Source organism: Eulemur rufifrons, chromosome 2, assembly GCF_041146395.1.
Source record: "Eulemur rufifrons isolate Redbay chromosome 2, OSU_ERuf_1, whole genome shotgun sequence".
Taxonomy (NCBI): domain Eukaryota; kingdom Metazoa; phylum Chordata; class Mammalia; order Primates; family Lemuridae; genus Eulemur; species Eulemur rufifrons.
The window spans coordinates 34,423,125-34,435,260 of NC_090984.1; the positions used below are offsets into that span (position 1 = coordinate 34,423,125).

Below are 12,136 nucleotides of genomic sequence, written 5' to 3' on the forward strand. Positions count from 1 at the left end.
AAAAAAGTTCATCAGGATTGCCATATAGTCTAATAACAGTTCTATTTCCATTAATCATTAGTAATCAAAAGTAAATGACTTTTGTATTTTCTTCATCTATCTCCCATTACTACCGTCTAGTGAAGGAACAAGGATTCATTTTTGCTAATTATTATCTTTAACAGTAATAATATAATTCAGATATCAATTTAAAATGTTAGTGTCCTTCAGTGCCAGTGCTAGTAGTATGTATTTGGCCTGAGAAAAACCAGCCCTAAATTATTTTATGTGTTTTATTGTGCAAGATGATTTGAGAGGTTTTGGTTTTGTTTTCATGTTTGTTTTCTTTTCTCCTTATAGCTAGGTTAGATCAGAAAGTGAAAGTTGGGGGTTAATTGCTGTTTTATTTTTTATTTTGCACCTGTTAAATGAGCAAATGGGGCAGGACTGGGAAATGGAAGGGGGAAGAACCTTCAGGAGCTTCACTCTCTTATCCCTCTTCTTGCCCAAAAGCAAGAGTGGCATTAGATTCTTTTATCATAGAGAGCCCTTAACACGTAGACAAGATCTGGTGAAAAAGTTTCCTAGAGAGGATTATTCAGGGTTGAAAAAATAAGCATTTTGCCTTTGTATAGTGTATTAGAGTCTAAAAGCATGTTTGCAAATCGTATTATTACCCTCAGCAGGTAAATGGTCAATGCTGGGACTTCCATTCAGACCTTCTAACTCTCAGACCCAGAATCACTTTGTTATAGGGAAAACTCTTTATGGAGAAGAAACTTTTGCATTGGAGTTGACTAGTGCTAGTTCTGCATAAAATGTGTTCTATGCAGTTGCAGCGCCCTCACTCTCCACGACTGCCCCCTCGCCTACTTCCCCATCACCAGACAGTGGCAGAGGCCAGGGTTCCAGGCCATAGAGCAGAAAGCATCTTGAAATAGGAGGAGGAATCCAGAGCCTTAGGTTCTTGTCCCGACTCTGCCACTGATGAGCTGTGCCAACTTTTGCTTATGAACATATTTTTAAGTTATTAAATTGCTCATCTTCAAAATCATATTTAACATGTACCTGGCATTCTAGGCTATGACTATATCATCTTTTACTTTTACCAATCCTCGATTAACTGAATGCTTATGTTGCTTCAAGTGTGTTTCACCATTATAAACAGTGTTGTAAAGACCATCCAGATTCCCTGATCTTTGATTGTCATGACTGTTCTCTCCTGACAACATGTCCTTTCTTCCACTTCCAGTTAATATGCAAGGTCTCGACATTAAGAGCCTTATGTGGACGACATACAGAAAAGCTAATGGCATTTAAAGCAATATATCCAGACATTGTGCGACTTCATTTTCCTCCGTTATACAAGGAGTTGTTCACTTCAGAATTTGAGCCAGCAATGCAAATTGATGGGTAAATGTATCACCTAAGCACTTCTAGAATGTCTGAAGTACAAACCTGAAAAACAAACAAACAAAATTAACCGAGACACTTTATATGGCCCTGCACAGACCTGGAGCGCCACACACTGCACATCTTTTGGTGATCGGGGTCAGGCAAAGGAGGGGAAACAATGAAAACAAATAAAAGTTGAACTTGTTTTTCTCATGCATATGATTTCCATTATGCCTACAGATATGGACCCTTTTTCTGTCTCAACTTCTTGATCTTTGACCTCTGTTTACAACAGAAGGAGGGTACTAAAGTCAGAGGATTTCCTTTTCTTGTAGCTCACTGCCCACAGACTTTCTCCAGAGTCACCAATCTGTCCGTAACAACAGAGAGTCCAGCAATAATCGGTGACTGGTGTGCATAGCGGAGGTGGCGGCATTACTTTGCACAACTTGCTCTTTGTTTCATGAAGGAAGTTTTTATTTTTTCACCGATTATTGCCAGTCAGCAGGATGGCATGAAAAGGGTCCATAGCAGTAGCAACAATAGCATTATAATATATTACAGGGTAAATGGGCATGAAGACTATATATAGCTAAAAGAGATATTGTTTATATATTGTTTTAATTAATATAAAATGTAGTTACTGGTGTAGCTTTTCCTGTTGAATTGATAAGGCACTTTCATTTTGCACCTTTTTCTTTAAATTAAATGCTAGCGTGTTCACTGTCGTGTCGCATGTGCACCAGAAACACAAGTTTAACTGAGAAGGCTTGGAAGGTACGTCGGGAGGTATTTATGCTGCTGTTTACAAAATTACTTTTAAAAGACTGGCTGGTCATATCTAGAAATCACCATGTTGGATTTTTGTTTTTACACATGAACTTGGAATTAGAAACGGAACTCTCCCTAAATTATACTTTGCTTTTTGGCAAGTTTAAGGATAGATGTGTTTATGCTTCATACAAAGTAGAATGATCGACTGGTGCTGTGGTCTTATGCCATCATGCACATTTAAAAAAAAAAAAAAGCTTTTTAAAATGTCACTTCATGGAGGCGGGAAGGGGAGGCTCATTTTACACAATTCAGTAGTTATAGGGACTCAGTCTCAACTTGGAATTTTTATGCTTTGAGAACAAATCCATAACCAGAATATATATTGGAATCTAGCTTTCTTTATAAGAAGGACCCAAAGATTATATCTGAAGCAAACGCACACTCTCCACATGAGGACATGAAGCATTTACTTTGTGAATGTTTATGTTCTTGGTATAATCTAGGAACCCTCAAAGTTTATCTCAGAATGAACTAATTCTAGATTCATTGTCTACAGATGTTATAATTCTAGAATATTGCCCTCTATATTTGATAGACAATGGATAGGAAGGTGAGGGAGGCATACAATGTTGAACCAGTTTCTCTTATTTAAATATTAAATACTTTAAGCCTTTAAAGTAAAGTTGATGCTAGCTGCAAACATTTACTCTTGTATTTATCTTCACTAGAAAACTGTGGACTGTAATTTATTTTATTAAATATTTAGAAGATTGTTTGGCTTTTGTGTTCAGATGAGAAATATTGAGTTGTTCTTATTTAATTTCATGTTGTTATTTTTTTTTAATAATCCCCAGTGGGGGGAGGGGAAAGGAACGGTCTGGTGGACAAATGTGCATATTTTAAAAACAAGTGACCTTTTAGGAATGTAGGCATTTAGAAGATGATTTTTTTAGTCACACTAGGGGTGGGATTCAAACTACTGGTCTGACATCAAAGACCATGTTTGTAAGGAAAAGGGAACATCTTCCGTGGGTGTAAAGTAGGAGTTTCCAAGCAGCCCTTCACATCAGAGAGTCTCCTCTGCCACCAGGTCCCTGCAGAATCTTCCGCAGGAATGTCGGCTCCTGATGTCATGCTGGGTGACCAGCATGGGCTTCTCAGAGCACTTCACTCTGTTTTTAACTCCTCTGACTTTCTGACTTGTTTCCTGAGGGATGTGGAAAAGGAGAAGGAATTATTCGCACAGACGTGTATGAAGCCTAAATAACATCCAAAAAAAATTTTTTTTTCAAAAATATAGTAAGGGAAGATGAGAGTAATAGGCCTTTAAATTTCTTATAGGCATATAAAATTTTATGTGAGTGTTTATATAGAGAGGCTAACTGTCAGCATATAGTATTTATATTTGGTCAAGAAGGGTTAAATCAAATTTTTAATTTAAGTAAGCATAGTTCCTTTAAAGATCAATAGTATTTATACTCTGAAAAGAGTACCAAGCTTAGTTCAGTTATTTATTTGTCCATTTTTTTTCTTTTGTTTCTCCTTTGGGGGAGAATGGTGTGGTGTTGTTTTGGGGGTTTTCTTTGTTTTGTTTTGTTTTGTTTTGTCATTTAGATTCACTAAATTTGGGGATGGTTTTATCCAAGTATATTAACTTCTTTTTAACCAAAGCTTTCTGAATATGACCAGCCTCAGGTGCTAGCGCATTAAAGAGCAACTAAACCTAATTCCAGTGTCCATTTGTGAAATAATTAAGAGCTAATTGAACTTCTCTAAGGGTGAGAGAGAACGTAATGTTGAACTTAAAAGAAATTCCTTTTCCCAGAAAGGATTTTGCATGTACCTAATGCAAAAAACATGAGGCTCTAACCTCAGTAATAGTCATGCCATGGTGACATTGCTTTTATGGTAAACCAAGATAGAGTAACATCGTGCTGCTTCCAGGTGTTTCTGAAAGAAAAGCAGAGATGGACTTTAACAGCAAAGTCCATCAACAGTGTAGGAAGAGAATAGTAGAGACAGAGACATGCTCGGTGAAATGAGGGAACAACTGACTACTATGGGATCTAAGCAGGGATCTGAAGTTAAACAATAAATTCAGTTAAAAAAAATATGGAGTCCAGAAAAGGATATGAAAAACTTTGCCTTTTTATTTTCTTCCTTTATTATAAAAACACCTGTATGATGACACAAAATATTTGGTTGATATCAGAACAACTATTCTTAATAGTTCTTATAATTAAAGTTTCCTAAACTTAAATGTCCAATCATCTTTTAAGGATTGGAAACACATCATTGTCAACCCAGCTGCTACAATGCCCTTATACAATTTTTTTTTTTCCATAAGGTAAATAAGGCTTTTGTAACAAAGCCTGAAGACCTTCTGTTACCGTGGTGTCCAGATGGTTGTATTATATTGTGAAAAAACTGGCCTTGGTCACAATGCAAACAAAAGTGCAGATGAAAGTGCTTTTTGGACAGTTTGCAAATTGTGTTATAAAGCTATGGATTTTTTTTAAGTGTTCAGCATCTTAATTTGTGTTAAAACTATGAATTTTTTTAAAGTCTTCAGCATCCTGATTCACCCTTATAACTTAAGAAAAATACGACTTAAGACACTGCTTCTAAGTTTGGTTGTTCTTTATAGTGTGGATACCCAGATATTTGTGAGCGTATGGAGGTGGGCTGAGAGGTGAAGAAGGAGCGTGTGTATGTGTGTGTCCGTGTGTGTATGATGTGTATGAGGTGTATGATGTGTGTGTGTCGGACCGCTTCTAGGCTACTAAGTGTCAATGGAAAAGAAAATGTATTCAAAGTACTTAAATCAAAACTAGAAGATGGAAAAAAAAAAAAAGATTTATTCTATACAAAGCCTTGTCTGGACCACTTTAGAGAGACTTCTATTTTTTTAACCCTTCTATAAATATTTGATGGCACTTGAAATATTCCTGCAATAAAATGTGATTTGTGTAAAGAAAAAAAAAGATTTTGTAATGTGAAACAAAGAAAGAAAGTAATGTAATTTTCTAAAAAAAAAAATACAAACAAACAAACTTTGTATTATTTTATTGATGGAATTTGTCTATCTGTCTTTGGAAAACTTTTTATTTCATTGAATGTGCCATAGTAGAAATGCGTGTTTTTAGTTTTAGACTAAGGAATAGCTAGCTGTTGTGTTCCGACATTCCAAAATGCAAAACAACCTAGTAGAATCTTTAATGAAAAGGTTTAAGTAGTGTGTAAGCTTCTCTCATTGTTGCTTTTTTGCACATGTTCCTCATTCCTCTCTAGTGCAATATGTACATAGAGCACTTGCAGGTGTACCTTGATCCCTCAGGGAAAAATACATATTTGTACAGTTTTTTGGGTTTTTTGTTTTTGTTTTTGTTTCTGTTTTGCCTTTTGTTTTTGGCTAAGGAATGTCGATCGAATCACTTGTAATTGTTGAGGGGCAGCCAGATAATAATCCTAAAGCCACTGTTTCAAACATTGATTGTTTAAATCATGTGTCCTTCCAGTGCTATTATTTTAAGATAATAATAAAAGGTTATTTTCTGACAGTTCTTTGTGCTGATTGGTGAAAAAAAACAAGGGTAAATAAGCACCTTATGATTGACTTACTGTGAATGACAATCCATCTTGATATCAACAATAGAAGCCCTATCATTTTGGAGTTGGGGTTTAGAGTCAGAAACAATGTGCTCAGGGATCTTCTAAAACTCTTAAAACAGGGTGGCCAGTACTACTGGGACAAATTGTGTTTTTTATTATTAATATTAATGATAATAATACTATCCCTCCAAGGCACAAGCGAACTGTATAGAACTGTGTGTGTGTAAACTCTTCACTATTGTCTCATTCTGTTGAGTTCACAACTTATGTGCTCTTCAGTTTTGTGTGCTTAAAAGCATTTGAATAACTTCCAAAGCAAAGTTATGCCAGTGTGTTCAAAAGATAAACTAATGGGTAATGTACCAGCAAAGAGCATCATTCAAAGTACAGTCCTTGCATACTCCGTTTACCACTTCTATTATAATTAAAATTTTCATGATAAATATATATAGCATTATATGTTAAAAACTAGCCCAAATTCTACATATTATGGATTAAAAATTTTAAAAACAAGTGATGAGAGAAGAGACCTGCCTATCAGTGTAGTGAGATAGGTAAAAGATGAAACATGTTTTTAAAATGCCAGCTATTCACTATTATTTTCGTGTGTTCTCCTCTAGACACAAACCAAAAATTCCTTTATGTAAAACAATTCTTACTTCTACATTTGTAATTTATACCTGATGAATTAATACAAGAGCTAATGTTTAAAGACAAAACGAAATCTGCCTGTAGACAGCAACTTGAGCCAGCTTTTAGGGTTACATGCTATATTTTTGAAATACAGTTTTGTTCTCATATTCCCACATATTATTTGCCATAAAGTCAGAAAAGCTCAGTGTAGTTGTTGGCTCTGATTCTTCCACCCCTGGAATACATATTCAGAAGATTTACATATTTTCTTACTATGATAGAGGACTATAATTTGGGAAAACTTTCCATGTCTATCAGATGCAAAAGATGCCTTTACCCTGTTGTTTTTGATAATAAAGAATATGGAAAATGGCAGAATCTCCTTTCTCTCTCTCTGTTATTGATACAGGTTATTGACATTTTTACATATTACATGTGATTGCCACTTCTTACTTATAAAGTTAACCCCATGAAAACAACTTTATACTATGGATCAAATTATGTGCCCAGAAATGCAATTGCAACAGCAAATCTTGATCTTTTGCTAATAGTCTGTGATGCAGGTCTTCATTCTGTCCCTAAACACTAGTCGTATAAAAAGGTTCCACCAGATTTGATTCCAGAGAACTGCTTACTGCTGTTTATTTTTAAGAGAAGGGAAGGCTGACTAGCAATGTCTCCATAGTACCATTGGTTTTACTTCTGGGTCTGTTTGCTTGTGTGTTTGCATAAATGAGATCAGTTTCGTCAGGCTCTCAGAATCATTTTGAATATAATCCAGAAGCTTGACTTCATACCAAGGAGCTGTCGTAGATGGGGGGATCTCCATGTTCAACCAAACCCTCAGAACTTAGAGCAATAAATACATTCAGTCATTTATTTACAAATGAATGACAGAATATTCAATCCAAATAGAAACAACCTTTTTCCAGTGATGCAACATAACATGGAGCCTTGTGTTGAGAAAGCGAATATGAATATGTTAGTTACCTAGAGAATTCCTGTTTGCTGTTTACATTTAGTGTACTTTGCCACATTAGCAGTATCACACTTTTTTCCTTCTGAGAATAATGACAGATAGCTTGCTGTTAGCTTTGATGTGCTGCACATGCCATTGTGTTGTTCTCTAGAACAGCTAAATTCTCTCCAGTGTTCATGTGTGATTCCTTTCTCACCATTATTATTTTAACATGGATACTATTTCTAGGAACTTGATTATCATTGAAAAGATTGCATATGTAAATGCAGATAATTCTTGAGCAATATAGTGAATATGATTTCACAAAAAAAAAATCCATATGTACTGTATGCATCTTCCTGAATCCAAAATTCTCTTCTTATCCACAACAGTTTGAAATCTCATATTAAACAGTGGTAAATTTTTAAACATTAGGACATTAGCTGGCTGCTTCTTTAAATGTACCTGTATTGTCTGCCTGCTCCTTTTGTGGAGATGTGTTTTTGTATTGGATGTTTGGGCCAATGGGAGGCTTCAAGCTACAACATATTTTCCCAATTTAAATATATTTAACATATGACAAACCCCAGACAAGGCTTTTAATATGTATAAAGAACTGCAGTGTTAGGTGGTTTATTTGCAAACCGTTTTCAATGTTGTCCATTTTTATGGCACCTTTAACAATATTCTTGTTTCCAAAGTACAAAAAAAAAAAATAGGTTAAATAATCTAGCCATAACTGAATGTCAAGCAATAAAACAAATGACTTTTGTGCATAGACTTAAAAAATACAAATTTTAGACATCTGCATGTAAATGCAATCTCTTGTTTACTGCTTTCTTCAACTTGAGCAATTGATTCCTTATTTACTATTAACTTAAGAACTTGTAATGGCCTGTAAACATTTTCTCTCTTACTCTTCTTTCAAATTTACCTTTGTCCCTGCTTTTGAGTCATAATATTTAATGTTGTTCTGCACATCTCTATACAGTTAACTTTTTGGCTTTCATTCTGTATAGATAAGAAAATGTTATATTATAAACAGCCTACTCAGTGCAAATATTTATCTGTTTATCAAATCCACAATATGCTGTATAATACCGGTTTTACTATATAATCTATTTTAGACATAGCTGTTTAGAACTAGAGTGTGCTATTTTTGTGTTTTTCTGATGTGTGGTGCTAGATAAGTTACTTTTGTGAACAAAAAAAAATATCCCTTTTATTCCTAGACAATACCACCTTTGGGTCTTGTTAATTTCACTGAGTATAACTATATATTTGTATATATATACATATATATATATATCTACCTATGCCCAACTGGCAGCTGTATCAGAGTGCTGGATTTGGGACATGCTTTTCTCTTTAAATACATAATATCATTATATAAATTATTCTAGAGTGTATTTAATTAGGATAAAATTACTTCCTTAGTATGGATATTTGACATCTATAGGGTGAATTTGTTTATAAATATGGTTATATGAAAACTTACTAGCATTTACTTTATGTTTGCTACTTGGCTTTATACCATATCTCCTGAGCTGAAAAATAATTTGCCAGGCCTTCAAGATCCTAAAGAAACATTCTCATTTAATGGAGTAATACATTTTTTTCTTATTAAGGAATTATATTATTGGCACCTGACAGAGTTGTATACTTAGCTCCTATTATAGACAGTAGGCATTTATATAAAACATCCTTGGTAGCTTGATGGCAGAATAAACCTTTCCCCTCCTACCTGAATCATGAGAAGTATGGAGACATCACTGGTGGAAGATGGGCCATAAAGCAAATTTGACAAGGGATGTTCTGATTTAATATGACCTTAACCAGTTCCATGAACTGAGTGAAGGACCTTCATTTTAAAAGTCATCTAATAATGAACTTTAATTAAACCCTTTCACCCAGTCTCCCAATATCTATCTATTGGCTTTGTTAAAAATCAAAGTATATCAAATATCTAACTAAGGATGTAGTTAACCTTATTAAATATTGATTAGAATTGTTCTGTAATATTACTGAATTTGTAAGATCTTTAGCAAAGATTTTTGAGCAATTTATAAATATAGAGCAAATGTTTCTGTTTACTGCACTTTTTGTAATTGAAGGTGATAAATTCTCAAGCCATGATTATTGGCTTCCATGCACTGCATATTTACCCACAATTCTAGACATTTTCCATTTTTATGGAAGAGTTGCTGTTACCTTGATTATAAATGCAATTGTGTGGTTAATGAGCGCTAATGCTAATAGTTAACCTTTTAAAGTGGATTGGCTACAGTTTAGGGAGAAATCTCTTTTAATACAAATCACGTCATTCCTCAACTGCCTTGCTTGGAAAGAGATTGAAACCTTTTTTTTTCTTTTTTTTTTTTTTTGTTAAAGCACCATTTAGCATCCTAAGCTTCCTGAGGGTAGAGACTGTATGTATCTCTTTGCGTCTGCACAATGGCCAGCACATGTCAGCATTTGATAATTGTTAAAGGATAACAAGTGTGCCCCAATTAAAATTTTTTCCTGGGTTGTTTTGGTAAATTTATAAAATAAGCCAAGCCTTATGGTTAACATTTTCTTCTACAACCAAGTATTAAAGCCACATTTTAAAAGACCACAGGAAATGCTGATTCTAATTGTGTGTAGGTCTCGAGGATTAAGCACACAAATTTCACAAACCTCTGTAACAAACTCAGCCTTCTGTAAATATACATGCAAGTTTGGAAACAGTAATACTGTACCTATAAATATATGCTGTCTGTTTTGTGTACAGTATGTAAAAAAACTCCTTTTCTGCCACACTAAAAATGCAAGCCATTTATGGGAACCCTAAAAATAGTATTTAACTAAAACTTTGCTAATGATCTTTATTAGAGGATCATCCAACTTTTCACTTACATTGGGTTTTCTTTTCAATTCACTCTTACAGTAGTCTGCTTATTTCCAGCTGTTTATTTTATCGAGTCCTGAATTTAAAAAAAAAAATATTTTGATTCATTTTGTAAATACAAGCTGTAAAAAAAAAGAGAGATTTAATGTTGTCTTTTAAATACTGCGATTTTCATTCTAATATGAATGTTGTTATATTGTACTTAGAAACTGTACCTTTAATATTACATTACCTTTATTAAAAGTGCATTGAACACATCAATTTTAGATGTGCTTTATGTACTGTTATCCTATAATAAAACTTCAGCTTCTAATGGAACACTTGCCTTGTTTTTCTTTTCTTTTTTTGTTATTGAGTTGCACTGTACATAGTTTTGTAGCTTACATCTTGTCGCCAGTGAAGGGTCTAGTAGAACCTTGACAGTCAAAGAGTCAAAGTGTGGTCCACAGACCAGTAGCATTGGCATCACCTGTGACCTTGTTAGAAATGCAGAATCCCAAGCACCACCCCAGACTTGCTAAATCAGAATCTGCATTTTTATAAGATTCCAGGTGATAGATATGCATATTAAAATTTGAGAAGCACTGGTCTATAGTATAGTCCTTTTAAAAAAATGATTCACTTCCATTTTGCAGGGGGAAAAAATGTCTACAAGGATTAAGCTACCCTTTTGATCAGAGACAGCAAAGAAAGAAGTATTATCTTGTGAGATAGCGCCCATTGATTGGTGGTTGCTGTTGGGAATGCAGAATTAAGGATTCTGTGACTCAAAGGGGAAGGATACCACGGCTAATTAGTGATATCTTCCCTGAGTGTAGAAGGAGAGAAATCCTGAATGCACACCCTACTGTGTCATCTGTGCTTTAGAAATCATTAAAATGGAATTGTAGAAATGATGCCAAAGACTTTAAAATTCTCACTTACCTGCACTGTCACTGTCCCACCCCCTTCTTTTGAGTAGATTACTTAGGGGCGAACCATAAATTTAACATTAGCCAAGTATCACACTGTTTTAATATGCAAAAACTTATAAATTACTTCTAAAGTAGTCTCAAGGACATTCAAATTATAAAATATTCAGAAGTCAGAGTAAAGGCAACTGAGCTGGCATTTGCCTCCATATACATACTGGAGCATCCCTCACGCTCAGTAGGCATTCAATATATATTGGAATTGATCCCCAAAGTTGCTGCATGTAGCAAACAGTCCCTAATACTGCTTTTATTTTCAACCACCTCAGAAAAGAGGAAGAATGAGATTACGCATGTGGAATCTTTTAGACCCTTAGGTTCTACATAATTATAAATATTCACCACTTTCTAAGGAAATTGAGAGTTAATGAAAATAATGGAGATCAAAAAAATGAAATCTGTCACCTCTAGGCCTTTGCTCAAACCCATGCCTAAGCTCCTTTTGCTAAAAATGATGATGTACACTCACCTCTCTACCTTGGATCAGCTTGCTCAGTTTCAAGAAGGGAACTTATATGGGAGTATAAGAGGGTCTTCTTAGAATTCTGTTTATAATGGTCTCACAGGAAAATCAGAAAGGAGAACAAATGCCACGTTATTAATAAACTCTGGGAAAGAAATCAAAAGTAACCATCATAGACTAGTCGTTAAGACCTGTCCTCAGGAATGTCTTAGTTGCTATTGTTACTACTAAACTTTTTTTCATGAGGCAAGTTCAAGCAGTCCTGTCCCTGAAAAGTAGACCTCCATGTCCAATGTGCATTTGGATCAAATGGAAAGGTACGGGGCCTTGGCTTCTCCTAACAAGTCTGCAAAGACACCGAGCCATGCTCATGGTGCTAGGAAGACTAACTGCTGCGGTGCTGGGATGCAGCCCAGCACCTTGGCTTCCTTGTGAACAAGAAACTGAAGATGGGGCCCAGT

At 34.9% G+C, this 12,136-nt stretch overlaps 1 protein-coding gene across 2 annotated transcripts in view; it reads left to right on the forward strand.

Moving 5' to 3' along the window:
- RORA (RAR related orphan receptor A) overlaps window positions 1–9,941 on the forward strand; it is a 690,447-nt gene extending 680,506 nt beyond the window's left edge. For both annotated transcript variants that reach the window (XM_069483271.1, XM_069483279.1), the window contains one exon: window positions 1,232–9,941. In XM_069483271.1, the coding sequence (XP_069339372.1) occupies window positions 1,232–1,396 (165 nt within the window). In that variant the 3' untranslated portion in view covers window positions 1,397–9,941. The remainder of the gene's footprint in view (window positions 1–1,231) is intronic.
- The last annotated feature ends 2,195 nt before the right edge of the window (window positions 9,942–12,136 follow it).